General features: G+C 40.2%; 3 protein-coding genes across 5 annotated transcripts; 2 read left to right on the top strand and 1 right to left on the bottom strand.

Annotated features, from left to right (window-relative positions):
• Positions 1–7,505: 7,505 nt before the first annotated feature.
• LOC6548907 (protein Turandot E) lies at positions 7,506–8,000 on the top strand. Its single transcript, XM_001974138.2, has 2 exons — positions 7,506–7,573; positions 7,631–8,000. The coding sequence occupies exons 1-2, from the start codon at positions 7,506–7,508 to the stop codon at positions 7,998–8,000; spliced, it is 438 nt and encodes a 145-aa protein (XP_001974174.2).
• Positions 8,001–9,952: 1,952 nt separating this feature from the next.
• On the top strand, positions 9,953–10,635 carry LOC6548908. Its single transcript, XM_001974139.3, has one exon. The coding sequence runs from the start codon at positions 9,994–9,996 to the stop codon at positions 10,633–10,635; it is 642 nt and encodes a 213-aa protein (XP_001974175.3). The 5' UTR covers positions 9,953–9,993.
• Positions 10,636–10,802: 167 nt separating this feature from the next.
• Positions 10,803–16,552, bottom strand: LOC6548909 (transmembrane protein 189). Of its 3 annotated transcripts, XM_026979894.1 has the most exons (7): positions 16,461–16,477; positions 15,913–16,103; positions 12,972–13,215; positions 12,318–12,529; positions 12,028–12,246; positions 11,800–11,969; positions 10,803–11,742 (listed from the first exon to the last, which is right to left on the bottom strand). In XM_026979894.1, the coding sequence occupies exons 3-7, from the start codon at positions 13,210–13,212 to the stop codon at positions 11,652–11,654; spliced, it is 933 nt and encodes a 310-aa protein (XP_026835695.1). In that variant the 5' UTR covers positions 13,213–13,215; positions 15,913–16,103; positions 16,461–16,477; the 3' UTR covers positions 10,803–11,651. The 3 variants fall into 3 exon arrangements, with proteins under 3 accessions (XP_026835695.1, XP_026835696.1, XP_001974176.1); XM_026979895.1 differs by lacking the exon at positions 15,913–16,103 and having other exon boundaries at positions 16,461–16,552; XM_001974140.3 differs by lacking the exon at positions 16,461–16,477 and having other exon boundaries at positions 15,913–16,372.
• Between the last annotated feature and the right edge of the window lie 87 nt (positions 16,553–16,639).

Below are 16,639 nucleotides of genomic sequence, written 5' to 3'. Positions count from 1 at the left end.
CTGACTGTCTGACTGTCTGTGTGCTTGCTGACAGCAGGATGGCAGAAATTCAAGTCAACACTTACAAGTGGAAATTAAAATAAATCCAAAAAATAATGCGCACATGCTACTGAAGGAGCATTCATATGTATAGAGCGTACCGGTGTGCTTCAAATAAATCATGTTTAAAGATATGGAGCAATTCACTCAATAATAAATTCAAATATCTTGAAACAATAGATAAATAATACTTTAGTTATAAATCAAGGTTACCGGGCTGAAACAAAAATGATTAAAGTCCTTCTGATACTGCTGAACAGGAAAAGAACTGAATACTTCACAAGAGAATGTTGAAGGTTCTTAAAGACATCAGCAAAAATATTTCCGAAAAAAATACCCAATAATTCTTCTGGAATCAGTCAATCGCAAGGCTCCACTGTAGTACGCAAGGACATAACTTGGTCGTCAGCAGCTTGTGTGCAATGCGTATGCAAGTTTGCCCCTTTCCCGCAGAGAAGCCACTTGCAGCCGGTGAATGTCATGCTCACACAGATACACCCGCACAAATACACCCGCACAGATACACCCGCACAAATACACCCGCACAGATACACACAGCGGCAGTCTTGGCGGAGGAGCAGTCGATCCTTGAGTTTTCATATAAATCTATGGCAGCATAAGACCGAGAAGTACACACGCTAGATACACACATATGTGTATAATTTATATATTTGAGGGTAATGCATATTTATCTTAAGTACTAGCGCACACTAAGACAGTCGCGGCAACTCAGGGGCATTTGCAGCTGAATGGCCACGATTTATCTCCCCTCTCATACGGGAACTATCTGTCTGACTGCACTAGTTTTTTTTATCGAAAATAACTGTGTGGAAAGTTGCGAAATTAAATCGCAGAAGTTTTTAGGAAGTAAACCGATAGAAAAGATTGCAAGAAGTTAACCCTTTCAAAGGGCGAAGTGTCACACGCTCTCAAAAGGTGGCCAACTAAATTAGATTAAATCGCGGACGTCGGAAATATGTGCTATAAGTAGGTATAAAAAGCTTCCGAGTCTATTTATCCCTAAATTAGGGCAATTGGTTCTAAATCAGCACAACTTTGAAAACATTTAGTTTATCCCACGTTGCATAATCTTAATTTCCACCTAAGCTGCTCGATTTGTTAGTCTAGAATTCCTGTTAAGCGTGGAAGCTAATATAAAATTAAATTTGATTTCCATTCTATTTAAACTGTCTTATTGAAGATAATGGGCCACTTATGTACGCTTACAGTAGCACGAATAATATCGTAAGCGAACCAGTTCGAGTAAATTGGATAATCGTCATGGAGAACTGAAACGACCTCTGTCACCGTGCTATTGATAAAACAAATTGGGGCTCTTTCCACGTTAAGATGGAGCTGAAGGAAATAAGGTATGGCATACGGTAATTATTTGTTCAGTTAGTGTTAAATTCCAGTTAAATGAGGGTAAATCACCCTTTGAGGTGCTTTAGGCACCTTTTGCTTTTTAGCAAAGTCTAGTAGCCTACTGTTTTATGTGCTATTCAAAAGGCTACTTCCTGATTGATAATTAATTTCTAAAGCGCATTTCCGTAAGCATTAATATTCAAGCTCATATTTTCCGACGCTTCTAACGTGGGTTTCAACTATCCCAGTTCCAGAAAACGAAACCAAAACTGCGCCAGCCATCAAACTATTTCCCGGTGTGAGCCACAACGCAGCAGAAAGTAGTGAAAAGTTATAATTTCAATTTGGGCAACAAGCGACTTTTCGCAACTTTTCGCAGCTCGTTGGTGACTTTTGGGCAAAACATCTAGAAAATAATTAAATAAGGAAAAACTCGCCAAGGGGCCAACAGCGCCAGAAGTCGGAGGGCCAGAGCTAAATGCTAAACGGGTCTCAAGTGAATCGCGACATTCAAGCCAACATAAGGAGGAGAGAACTACCAAAAATAATAATAACAGCAATTGCAACTTCAAGGGCCAACAATTGCATATGCACTTGTAGCCTGCCGTGGTGCTCAGAGGACTCAGTGGACTCACAGGACTCGCAGGACTCACAGGACCCCTTGGACCCGGTAAAAATCTGTCCATTGGCGTTGGAAGAAACGGAAAAGTTTTTCAATTAAATTTGTTTAGAATTTAACTTTGCAATTGGCCCGACCTCCGAGTCCTTCAGGGAAGTTCGCAAAGAAGCCATTTGGACATTTCTTCGGAGAAATGCGAAGCGAAGCTCACGACTTCCTCGCCCGGCGAAGTGAGGGACGCAAGGAGTGGCTATAAATAATTAATCCGTTCGCCATTTCATCGTAATGTTTGTTTGCCAATCTGTTGGGTGTGCGCAATTCAAAATTGATGGGTTCATTGTGGCATTAATTGATACTGAACGTGAGTGGCATATCAAAGTGCCTCGCTTCAATTAGGCCTGATTGATGGGTGGGCCGTGCTTTTCAAAAACAACACTCCTCGAGTGTAAACAAACATGTAGTGGAGCTACCACTTAATTGTATTATTCGTTTTTGCATGGCAGCAACTTAAAGCTCCACAGTAGTCGCAATCGCACTATAACTACTGGCATATGTTAAGTTTCCATTCCATTTGCAACTAATGCATAGTTGCTGAATATATTTAAGGCGCACTGTGCACATTTTCCCCGCCCACGTCCTGTCAATTTACCTGTGCACTGCAATTCTTGGCCTGTTTGAGCGGAAAGATATGTGAAGGAGAAAGATTATTGGGGCAAAGGCCGAAGAAGGAGGTCATGTGAGCTCAGTTTTAATTAGTCGCTCAATATGCTGCAGCCCACAACAATAGTTGTGTGGGAGTGCCTAAAGCCAATCCTGGCTCATGTCCAGTCAACTGATGTCCTTTGCACAAGTATAGCTACCTTTATCTGCACAGGCCCAGCCTTATCTGGCTGTTAAATCCGTTTTACGTGCTTCATGAAACAATTGTGCCACACGCGGCATTAATAAATTACACGGAATTATTTTGATTGTGCGCCATTAACGATTCCCACTGAATTCCCATTTTTCAATCCAAATTTTAAAACATCATATATTATATTGGCGACTTAAAGCTTTCAAAGGCTTGCGAGGCAAAAAATGTAAGATTTATAAAGTTGATAATTTCAGAAACAACAACTCATCTAAATAGTTATTTATATTATACAAATTACGTATCATGACAGCTTAAACGTTGTGCTTTAAAAAATTAAAAAGAAATCATATGGAGTTCATGGTGCAGAAAATACAGTATAATAATATAGCGCACTGTCTTAAATTAAACAATCCATGATTAAAAAGTTGATGTTTATTAATTCCACTTCACTTAGTTATAAATTCATGAAATTAGTAACACAACTCACAGGTCGCACCCGCAATAAAACTTTTCGCAGGACTTTCGAGCTGTCTTTTGAATGCCCTTTCAGTCCTTTCATCAAAGTCCCTCCACCGCAACCCTTGCCATAAATATTTACATATCTTAATGCAAAATTAGACAATGCGACCCACAAACTTGGGGGTAAAAAACTAACGCCCTAAGCGGTCGCCATTCGGTTGATTGGCGAAAAGCTCCACCATTGGCCACCAGGGCCAATAAGACACCCAAGATATTACAAACAAAACTCAAGAAGACAGCAAACAACGTTGCAAAAAGTTAGCCGAGCTGAGGCGGCGGCGGCGGCGGCAAATAAAAAAGTACACAAAACTGGAGGAGAAAGAAAGAACTTTATGCTAATTTCACTTTTCTCGAACGATGGCATAACCCAATTCTTCTCCCTGGCTTCCTGAGTTTTTTCCCATTTCCGTCCAAAACCAACAGATAAATGGCGCCAGAAGCTGGAAGGAAAGTGTGCGACTTGAGGTGTGGGAAGTGGCTGATATGATAATTTGCAGCATTGAAGGGCACGCCAAGTTGCCACAGGATGCGAGTCGAACGTGACCCAGGCTAGGAAAGTGATGGCTCCAGGGATGCAATCAAATCTGAAACGAAACTCTAGTTGACATTACTTTTTATTGAAGGCAGTTATGATTTATGGAGATTTGGCAGGCTTAGAAGATCAAGAAATCACGCGTGTTATATTCTTAGAAACTGTGTTTTATACTTTTTATACCAAAGGATATAAATATATAAATTGGGGAGCAAGATTTTTCTGACACAAAACGGGGTTCTACGAGTATATGTGGAAAAAGGGGATATATATTATAAATAAATACGCAATTTCAAGTACACACACATTTGGGTATTCCATAATTTTTGGACAAGGCTACTTGTATCCAACCCATTACGTAAGGGGTCAATTAAAATGTTGCTGAGCAGTTGATTTGGACTGTGGAGGTCAATTCAAAATGAATTACTAATTAAAGAGCTCAAAGCCCGGAATGCAATCGTAGCTGGGAGCAAACAAATACGGCTAATTAACATTTCTGCTGCTTTCTGACACGTCATCAGTCAGTCCTTTAGAGCCTATTCAAATGAATCTCCCATCAACATTTAACCTGGTCTCCGGACTCCGGACTCCGGTCAGTGGGCTCTGCCCAGAAAGCTAACAAGTTGAGGGCACTTGGGAGGACTTAAAACAGGGAGCAGATCAAGCGTTTCTGGCACTTTGGCTACGTGACGAGTGTGTTTCAATTTGAATTCGAAATTGGTAAAAATTATGCGGATCTTTCGCTCAACTGACTAGTTGTTGCCTCCAGCATTTGTACCTTGATATAATTTCAATTTGGCCGGCACCCTATAAACAATCTATTAAATTTCCATCCAATCACAAGAGCAATTAATCATTGACACTATTTAGGCGCCCATCAAGCGAAACAGCGCGACTGGAGAGAAGTTCAGATCCGAAGCTTAGGACGGCTAAAGGCCTGAATTGTTAACTATTGACTGATTGGTAACTGACATGTTGCACTTGCCTTCACTTCAGAACACAATTACAATTACAATAACCATATTTTTGTAGATTTTTTTTATATATATTCATATATACATATGTATTTCAAGGTTTAATGTACATGTGATTTTATTATTAATAAAATCAAAACCCATCTCTAAGAAAACCTTAATTTCAAAAAAATGTTCTCAATCCAGTTCGAGTTCCAATTAGAAATTAATTTATGCTCAAAAAAATGCTCTCTCAATTCCAATTCCATGCGTCCTGGCAACATTGTAGTCGGCAGCATTTCGGGTTTCTACTACCACATGCGCACACCAATTTCCGATTAGAACGCGTTGGCAACATGTACCCAGCAACATTTCCACTGCGGCTTGAGTGAAACCAGAAGGCCAACATGTTCATGCCGGATTCGAACAGGTTCGCGCTCAAATCAAACTTGAGTGGAAAGTAACTCACCTTTTCTGCACCCCTACTTTGGTTGCCGCAACATTGCGGATCGTATCTTGAAATTTCTCCTCTTCTGGCAACATTCAGGAGCAAAATAGCGCCACCTGGCGGCATTTGCAGCCGCGCGGCTCCCCCTGGTGGCAAATTTAAAGTTCGGTGGCTCCACCAAGCGATTGTTTCTTTCCATCCACTGCTCCACCTTGCGGTAAATTGTGCTTTTGTGGCTCCCCTCAGCGGCTTGTGTTATATGGTTGAAGTCCTAGCTTTATCAGTATTTTATACACACAGTTCTCTTACGCTTTACTCATGAGTAAAATAGTATTCTTGCGGTTCTATTCATTAAATTTCCAGCAGTGTAGCAGTGTATCTCGGTCTGGGCTGCTGAAGATTTTATGAAGTTTTTGAGTCGCGAATCACTTACTCGCTGAAAAGTGCACTTCAGGCAAAGGAACACGTGTAGATCTCGAGAGCTAAAAGCTAGAATATCAGCCAGCATCAGGATTATCCTAGTATTTGGTATCAACTCGCCTACGCAGTACGATAGTGGTCGAAACGAAACGCCACGTTACGCAACGCCGATATTGTTTTTCTATTATTAAGCAACTCTCAATCTAGAACAGCTGAAATTATTTATGAATTCAATAAATCTGATAAAATATATATATGTAATTATAAAAATAAATTAAAATTATAATTATTTTTATATAATTATATTTATATAATAACTATTTATATATAATATATTATATTTATTATAAATTATAATAAAATTTATAAAATAAAAAGAGAAGCTTCATGCTTTATTTAACTTCCCAGAAGCTAGCTCGGTAGAGCAATAGACTCTATTTCTGTTCTCAGGGAATGGGTTGGGGCCACTAATTGGGCTGGACATGGCTATAACCGCCTCTCGTAGAAGGACACTAAAAAGACACGGTATAAGTTAAAATGCTAAAACAGGCAAAATGATAACTGCGACAAAACTGAAAGAGTAGCAATTCGATAGCGAATTGAGCTGATCAAAGCGTAATCCAGAGGTGGATCAATGAGCTGGAATGAGGAGAAACGGAAATGAAACGAAAAAAAAGTTAATAAGCTTAGATCAGTCTGAAGAAGTACCGTGCGGAGGAGTATCGAGGAGAACATTTAAACACAGATGAGTCCATTCTTCCGTCTTGCAAGTGACGGGAAAGAAGCATGCCCAAACAGTACTAAAAGAAAAAAAACAAGGGAGAATGCCATTGTCGAGTTCCCCGACTACCAGATACCCGTTACTCAGCTAGTTGAATTTATATTTTGTGAAAAATCGGTACAAAAAAATATTTGCGAAAAAAATATAAAAAAATGTATAAAAATTTTTAATTTTTTCTAAAGGGCCTTATAGTTTTGGGCGGTTTGTTGGCATAGGAGTGGGCGTGGTAAAATGTTTTTTGGCAATCTTATATAACTTTTAAAGTTATATAAAAATATTAAAAACAAGATGGAATTCTATAGTCGGCTCGATTCTACTGAACTTCGCGAAAGTTGTTGATATTTACAAGAGCTCAGTTCGTTCCGGCAGTTGTATTGCATTAATTTCACAGATCAAACGCGCTGACAGAACCGCAAGCTAATGAAAATGTGAAAAGCCTCTGACATCCCCACTTTAATTCAATTTCCCATTTACAGTCCGTGAGCGCTTTTTAATGAAATGCGTGGCCAAAGCTACATTCCGACAAGTTCGTTGACGAATAATGAGCAATTTCGACAATTTAATTTTATAGTAAGCGGCTACTCTTGCTTGGGTATATACTATCTATAGTATATAGGTAAGCCGAATTAGTTCATAATATGAGACTAATAAACTTGTTTTAACTTTGTATAAATCTAGTCATTTCATTCTATTCTTATTCCCAAGCTATATTATTCCCATCTTATTCCCATTCTATATCTTATTCACTTCTTAAAAAGTTTATAATTATATTATATATAATGCTCATTGCGCCTTTTCTTAGAATAAGTCGAATTCCTCTATATTATCTCACCCTTTTGTAGTCTTCTGTGCAGAATTGATACCCTGAGAACGAATTCAGAGAAATGAATTATAATAAAAACCCAATAAGTAATAAAAATGCGGTGCAGTACGCTGGCAACCCACATATAAAGCGGAGAGATTGATACTGCATCTTATGAGTTCCAATCGAACAGTACACAGCGACACATCAACATTGAAGATGAATTCCGCAGTGCAAATTAGGTAAGCAATACTAAATCCAAGCCTAAGACCAGCCGACTTAATATTAAATGTTTTCAGCTGCCTTCTCCTGGTTCTTGGCTGCCTTTTGGGCTCAGGACACTCCCAAAGTGAAGCTGAATTCGCGGCCAAGTCCCGAGAAATAAGTCAGATTTTCGGGAATCCCTCCGTCGATAAATACACGAAGGCCCGCAATTTTCCCAAGCTGATAGCCTTTTACGAGAAATACTCCAGTCGCCTACATCTGACAGCTCAGGAAAAGAATAATATCGATAATTCTATTAAGCAGTATCGTGCACAGCAAAACCACCAAGTTGACGGAGTATCTGCTCAGGGAGGAAAGTTGTTTGACGTCCTCAAGAAAATTATTAAAGTCATTGTGATGGTCGTTGACAGTACGAAGGCCAATGAAGAACGTCAAAAAACTTGAAATTCTGTAACCAATTCCCAAGATGTTTAAATTGTAAATTTGAGAAACACATTTCACAAGTTGTATATAGGATTGGGCAAAAACTGTAATAAACATGAATCAATTCAAAACAAGATAGAATGCTATAGACCAGTTCAGACTATCAGATACCCGTTACTCAGCTAGTGGAAGTGCGAACGAGGCTATTGATCCTGATCAAGAATATAAATACTTTATATGGTCGGAAACGTTTCCTTCTTCCTGTTACATAAAAGGGTATACTAGACTCGTTGAAAGATATGTATCATGCAAAAGGAAGCGTTTCCGACCATGTAAAGTAATATATATAATATATATTCTTGATCAGGATAGCTATGTCGATCATGTCCGTCTGACCGTCCGCCTGTCTGTCCGTCCGTATAAACGTCTCAGGAACTATAGAAGCTTAAAAGGCATGCAGATTACATGATGCTTCCACGCCCACTCTAACGCCCACAAACCGCATAAAACTGCCAGGCCCACACTTTAAAAGAACAATTTTAAATATTTGTTCATTTATTTAATTTTTTGTTAGTACATTTCTATCGATCTGCCATATAAAGTATATATGTAAATTATTGATCAGGATCACTGGCCATGTCCGTCTGTGCGATCGATAGAAATGGGCAAAAAACCAAGAATGAATGCTATAGTCGAGTTCCCCGACTATCATATACCCGTTATCTGGAATATCGGTAGAATTTGGGAGAAAAAAATAATAACAAAAAAAATTACACATTTTTAAAAAGTGTGGGCATGTTTTTAAAAAAATAACTAAATTAAATTAAAATTATATTAAATTAAAAGTTTTTAGGCAAGTTATTAGAAATGTCCAAGTCTAATAAAAACGTGGCAAAAACTTGTTCGCAACCCAATAAAAGTTTACAACACTAATAAAAAAAGAAACAAAATCAAAACATTTTTCAAAAGAGTGCGAATGGAAATTTGATTTTTGGTCATTGAAATGGGCGTGGCAACGTTCTTAAGAAAACTTGCACATTTAGTCACCAAAAACTGCATGCCTAATCTCAAACAAATTTTACACGATAACCCTAACGCCTAAAAACTACTATTACTTTCGGAATTTTTAATTTTTTGTCACATTAGATGATAGCAACCTGTTGTTTGACTTCTTAGGGCTCGATCTTTCCTTTTCTTTCCTCGTGAGGAGGTGTTTTTGATTGATATTAATTATTATTAATTTTTCAGTGGGTAAGTTTACGTCAATACTAACACCAGGAGTAGCTCGCATTCACTTAGTATGTATTTCGGAGAGTGATTTTATAAAACTACTTGGTGCGCCATAGTTGGTGCACTTTGTCACTACGAGGACCGCCATCCACAGTTATATGTGATGCGTATACAGGGTTTCCATACCTGTTATCCTCTGGACTTCTTGACTACGAGATCGATAAATTTCACTTTGGACAGCAATCTTTGTCTTCAGACGGTCTTCTCCCGAGTATGACACCACCCGGGAGAAGAAAGAACTTCACTCTTCTTTGTCTCGGTTGGCCGAAGTTTCTTCTTGGCTACTCTGGTCATCGGTCTGATAGGCCAAGTGTTCCCACCTAGGAGACATATTGCATATTTCCCCTATTTTGGGAGTCAATACCCTGTTGCTGAACTACGCCCGTTACTGGAGTATCATTTCCGTGAGGTCGATTGCGGCCGTTGGACTGGAAACTGACACCCGTTTATTGCCGAACTGCATTTTCTGGGTTGCATTCCGTATAGCCCAACGAAATTGTTGTACGATTTACGATACGATGTACGGTTTTATGTGAGAATCTTCAAAGTCTTATGAATTCACGAATAGGGCGTACTTAACAAAAGATAACATTTTCTTCGAAGCGTAGTGGGATATTAATATGTAATCATCTGATAAATAAAAAAACAATTCTCGTAACCTATTTCAATGATTATGAATCCGATTTGCCAAGTCGATATCAACAGGCCAGAGTGCCAGAAATGGATGGTCCAGGTATACTCCAAGTGTCGGGATCTCTTCAAAGCCAATACATTGCCCAAGTGGGGTCTGGACAATACCCCTGTTGTCTATAAGGCGGATGTGGAGGCCATGTCCGTCGTAGATTGCCATCGGCTGAAGCGGGAATTGGCCAAGGAAGTGGCTGAAGAGGATAAGGATGTGGATGATCCGGATGAGCTCGATGATCTGGATGATATGGATCAAGTAGAAGAGGTGGAGGAGGCTCTTGATCCAGAAAGATTGGTGGCTCTATTTCTGGTCCTCTGCGCAATCGTTATCCTTTTGGTCCTTTTGTATCGAATGAAGCGGCAAAACAAAAGATTAAGGGAAGTTGAGGTTACAAACCCGGTTCCGGAACCGCAGGAAGCTCCACCTGCTTTACTCCCAAAAAAAAAGAGAAATAGAGCCGCCAACTGCAAAAGCTGGATGCGCAGGAGCTGTAGACCCTTCTTCCTCCACAACGAATCTCAGGTAAGACAGTACCAAGCACGTGCAGAAATGGAGGTGGCCATCCACGAGGAACGCACTCGGCAGAAGATCGCCATGTGGACAAAGGCTCGGGAGCGGGATGCCCAGAAAAAGAGGGATAAGCTCCAAAGAAATGCGAACAAGGCTTCCAAAACTTAATTCAAAAAGGCAACAATACCTATTATTTTTGAAATATTTGTTTATGCCCCTTTAGTAGCAACCTTACACATAAATAAATAAAAGTATGCTTATAGAAACCTTCTTTCTTTCAACTTGCAACTCACTTCGTAAAATAGAAGTACAACATAATAATATTTATACCATGTTTTTAGCTTATTGATTTATTTTCTCAGATCACAAAAAATATTGCCGTCTTATAATTACTGCATTAAGCAACAATACCTCAAATGATATAAGCAACTAGCCTTTTCAACGCCTATTACTTAAAAACAGTTGCACATAGCCAAATTCTTTGGAAATAAATTATACTAACTGGTCTCTTACACTTGCCACTAAAAGTGTGCCTACTAAAACTGATTTCGCTTCTCTAGAACAGTTTATAATATAAAAACGTTTTAAGGCAAAGGTTTTAAGTCACATATTTGATTGCATACAGCGCCTAGTTTAATTGTATCTTGTATGTATACATAGTTGTAAATAAATTGATTTACTTTATGGCCACAACTAAGCAGCGAACATTAGACGGTATTAAAATGTCTTTTGTTGCTCGTCAAGCTTACATTTATATCGAGTAATAATTTAATATATTTTGTGTAAATCTTTCAAAATTGATCAGACAAGCTTGTGCTCAATAGTTAGTAATTTGTTCCTTTTTTTTTAGGTATACGTAAGGCTCACTCGTAGTATGATTAATCTGTGGCGAGATCAATTAGTTTATGCGCTCTATTGTGCGAGTGTGTGCAGGTGTACAATAGTAATAAAGTATTTAAAAAACACTAACTTAATCTAAAACAATCAACTATTTTTAACAAACATGCAACTGAGAACTATGCCATTAACCTAATAAGTATGGGTGCATCTTGTATCTTGTCTCATTTAAAGCCACTTCATTCTGTTAGACATTCCGATTGTATGATAACATTTGAAGGTGACGTTCAGCAATGTAAGGCTGCTTTTGGTCCAAGGTTCCTATATACAGTCGCTGGGCGGCGCACCTATGTGAGTTTCTTGGCCCATTTCAGGTCGTCATCTCGGGGCTTGAGACCCGTAAAATGCTCGATGATGAGCTCGAATGTTGACCAGAATCTACTCGAATACAAAAGACATTACATCCATATCTGTTGTTTTGATAGGAGGCCGTACCTGATGCGTTCCAGTGGCCAGTTAAGCCATCCGGTGGTGATGCAAAAGTAGGTCTCGTGGGGCGCCACGTGATGGATGCGATGATGCTTGCGTGGCAGGATTATGTGACAGCTTTGGAGTAACAGGACCCACCTCGGCAATCCCCAATATGTATGCGACCATTTGTGTATCTTAATAGGATGCGTTTTAAGCTTAGGCAGGAAGCTTAGGAAAAACATTTCGATATACCTGATTGGTCATGGCCACGAATATGGAGCAGAGGAACACATAGGCTATCCAGCCGAAGTGTTGCTGTATCTCGCTGGGCGTCCGTATGTAAAAATAGTGAGCCAAGTACCCGAGGATTGGTATGCCAACCATAAAGTTGTCGCCATTTGTCTCAATGAAATCGTGTCGCGTTATGGATGTGGGATCCAGATGATGCTCGCGAAAGGGTCGCAGAAAGTTCTGGAAGAATCAAAAATATTTTCTGTATCACATGACGCATTCGATTCTCGATGTATGTATATGCGGCATACCTTTCCAATCATGGGTATGTCCACCGATCCCCATGTGTCCGCCGCCCAGTGAACCAAGCCAGAGGCAAAGTCAGCCGTTATAATGCCGCACAGGGCGGACAGAAAGGCCACACTAATCCGCTCCAATCGCAAGTGCCTAACAATCAGGGCCAGGTTAATGATCATAAGGCCAATGCAGGTGTAGACGCAAATGATTTCCTGGGCACGTTTTCCTGTTTAAATAAAAAAATGTAAATCAAGAATTCACGAAAATCCAACAGAGCGCCCTATAATCGAGTGTCTGGACTATCATATACCCATTACTAAGGTAAAGGAAGTCAGAGGGATTTGGAGTATGTAAACACCAATGTTTCTGCGATCGCACCATTTACCCTTGCGCTCTACAAGTAAAATGATTAATGGTTATAAATGATAAATGATTAACTCGCTTCAACAAACTAAGGAATTAATCTACTGATAACTCAATTTAAAAAATATAGTGCTAGAAGCCTAAATTCTTTCTGTTAGTGCTAAAGTTCTTACTCAGAGTATGTATCTCTGTAGGTCGGCATTATACATATTAGTCTCCTTCTTTTTAATCATCGGCTGTTGCCTTCTAGTTCACCTTCCAGTAACTTTCCCCGTAACAGCTTGTAACCTGTGGGAATTGCTCACCTGGACTGTACAAAAGGGCCAGTTCCTGGGCGCCCTTATTCTGCGGACCCCATCGCGGAGAAGTCGAAGTTATGGTCGCCGAATTGGGTGATTGGGTGGTATTGGTGCCAGCTGTGGTGACCTTTAGCTCCTCCGGCTTGGCCGATTCCTGATCTTTGGTGGTGGCGGGCGCTAGGTTGCCATTGGGGTCGTCCTCATACATGGAGTTGGCCAGAATATCCATATCGCTCTTGGCCGTCATCGTCTGTGGATGGAGGAGTGTAAGACGGGAATCGAGCGAAGTAAACAGCTTGGAGGCCTTGACGACGATTCCTGACTGATTGAATTCAATGCATTGGCTGAATTCAATGTCAGGCCACCGGAATTGATTGCCTGTGAATAATGGCATCTGGTTCAATTGGTCGCCCCTACATAATTGATGATTGCGAGGGCAGCCATGTGGTCATAAAATACTTATTTCTATATATTTAAATGATTAAAATGTTTTCGAAAACCAACAGCTTTAGCTGCAGCGCAACCAAAGGACACACCGTCGCGTAGCTCCAACCGATGACCTCTGGTCAGGGATCCCAGCTTGTTGCGACGTTCGTTGATGTCATTACCTCCAGCTGCACCGACCTCCCACCCCCTTCATCCCCAAACGACTGGTCACGCAATATTTTGGACTTACGCCTGGTCTGCAGGGACCTCCAGAAGCTAACCCTACCGACTGACCTGAGTTGAGTTCAGTTGAGTTGTCATAGGCGGAGGCGCGGTCTGGAGGTGCCTTAATTAGGCAAATTGGTATTTAAATTGTTGTGAAGGCTATCTAGCTCTTTTTTTGGGTAGGTTGATTAACGCGATGGGCTTATATTAGTATTATATTTTTAGCAGCTTATTTGTTTCTTTGTTATTCGGTGCTTTATAGTTGATGGCCCTCTGCTCGCTCGTAAATGGGTTCAAACACGATATGTGGGCGGAAACGTGTACAACAAACAAAAGTCTCATTTGCACTTGGAGTAGGTTCAAAATAATGTTATTTTAAGTAAACAACTATGCCCTTCTCACCTCAAGATGTACTACCTCCGGGGATTACAACCTCGGTAAGGGACATGAAGCACAGTCTAGAGGAGTCCAGACCAATATTAATAGTAATAAGTCCGGGAAACCAGAAAGATCACATAAAATAAAAAATATACCAGAAAGTTTTCCCTCTGGAGTGCACTAGTTTATTGATTGCCGTTAATTTTGTTTGAATTAAGAATACTTACTGCCCCAAAGCGCAATTGGGACTAGAAATTGACAAACGCGCTCGCAATTACACAAATTATCCCAATAATAGTCGGAAGTATTACACAAATTAACTGTTCCAAATGCTCCATAGGCCGTATTTCATTAGGGAACTATGGCGAAAGCACATTAATCAAAACCGGCAACTGCCTATTGATAAAGCACCGCCGAAACACGCGTGGCCATATATTCCCTGCTACTAATGTTTCCGAATCCGGGAGTCTCGAAGGACACGAGGACAGGACCTGTAATGCGATGGCTGAGTTCCAATACGCCCAGCTGGCAAACGCAAACATTTCCAGGTGACGTGCATCGGCCAGGATAAACAGACGGACGGAATGAACCCAGTAGAGCGCTGATTCGAATTTCAACTTGGGAGAACGCTGTAGTCGAGTGACTCGACTATCAGACACCCTTTACCCATATCTTTAAGGAATAACTTAAGGAATATTACAGCTAAAATGTTGTTTGGCAGGTAGATACTATTGCTGCGTCGTTAGAACCTTCGTGATTATTTTGAAATATTAAGCTCTTATGATTCCTGTAATTCTTATAATTTTATCTCAAGCTTTTCATGCTTTTCAGGAACACATATACTTCATAGGGGTGGATACGATTTTATGTACCTATTACACCTGTTACATGCTTTTCAGCGAATCCAGCATACCCTTTTACTCTTCGACTAACGGGTGTAAAAACACATGCCAACTCCTGAAGTTGTGGGTGTAAATGTAGCGATTGTGGGTGGTGGGCGGTGCTGAGCGAAGAAACCTAAATGAATGTGAGAATGCCGACAACTAAATTCTTTGGCGCCGACTTCAGGGCAGCCCACGCCTGTTCTAGATACCCTGTAGCCACTGGGTACAAGTCGATCGTTTGCTAATTTAATTTTATTTCAGTTACCAAAAAAAAACTTAAAATTCCTTTCTTAAAAAATGTTCTATGGAATATGTATTTTATGTGCTAACTGTAATTATTTGGTGGTTTCTTGTATATCATCAATATAATTTTTAAAGCCATTTAATTTGAGCAGGGATCACTTTTTGAAGAACAAAATGGTTACCTTTACACAAGTTTAACTTTCACATTGGAAGAATTAAAACAATATATAAATATATTATTAAATGTTAGATATACTAACAATAATAAATTTTGTACACTGTTTCTTAGCATAGTTTTTTCAAGCAATTTAAGAACCACTGCGCTGAAAACCCACAAAACCCAAAGAGTTTTTCCAAAATTTGTTGTCCTGAGAACAGAGAACTCCGACCTTCGAGCCGCCCGCCTGGCTAATTATTCGTTTGTTTGCTCGCGAAAGGCATAAAAAAGGGCGCACAGCCAACAGGTAATAATTTGGCACAGCGTAGCCACGATTTTCGTTGTGGCGCCGCAGGAAAAACAATTTATTACACGAAATGCGCGAAAAGACACTCCAAATGGGAAAGTTGGTTTCGTTTTCCAAAGGCAGGTGGTTTGAGAAAGGTCCACCCCATTCCTTTCGGGTGACAAAGCCAGCAGCTTTTGTTTGCCCGCCCAACTGCGCTCTTGTTTTAAACATTTGTAGTTGGCATAGCGGTATTTATAGCCCCGTTTGTTTGTTGTCGCGACTTTTCGCAAATTGATAAGAAACCTGCAATCGGCTCTATTTATAAGGCAAGCGAAAATTACTCACCGCTTCGCAGGTGTTTTAATTGTTATTGTTGGCGCTCCGAAGTTGTTGTTGTTTTGAGGCCTATTTCTTGCAACAATTAAATCTAAATGACCGTCTGCCAAGTATTGATTAGGACCAAAAACATGTGCACACGCAAGGAATTGTTAGGCATTCACTAACGTCGATTTACAGCGAACCCAGGCGTCGGCGTCCTATTTTTTATAGTGGCATCCAAATGTAAATAAATGCTTTTTTCTTTCGTTTTTTTCTATGCACGTGATTTAAGGCTGCCCCACCGTACACTCACACACACACACACGCACGCCGCGCACTCTCGCACACACTCACACACACACGCGGGCGCGGGAGCTGCAGTAATAGTGCCGCTACTTTGCACCAGTAAATTCCGAAAGAAACTAAACTAACAGGAAAACCGAATCGTACGGCGCAGCCATTTTCATTCATGCCCCCGAAGTCGCGTGTGTGTGGGTGTCAACGTGAGGGTCGGCCTTTACCGTTACGTTGGGAGGCCAATTGGGTTTTGGTTTTGGCCATGTTGCCTTACTCACAGTTTATTCTAGCATTTTCAAACGCCCACAGTTTGTAACTCAGTCCTTTCGTCTTTGTTAAAACTATTCAAATTTTGACGGTTAAGCAAGTGCAAATTATGATTAAGAAATTTGAAACTTCAACCGCAAACGATGTACCTTCAATAGCTTTATTTATGTTTCAGTTTAAACGAGAGTTG

This window comes from Drosophila erecta, unplaced genomic scaffold, assembly GCF_003286155.1.
Source record: "Drosophila erecta strain 14021-0224.00,06,07 unplaced genomic scaffold, DereRS2 tig00000092-arrow-pilon, whole genome shotgun sequence".
Taxonomy (NCBI): Eukaryota; Metazoa; Arthropoda; class Insecta; order Diptera; family Drosophilidae; genus Drosophila; species Drosophila erecta.
Note: the sequence above shows the minus strand (reverse complement) of the source record. Positions and strands in the feature narration are given on the sequence as shown.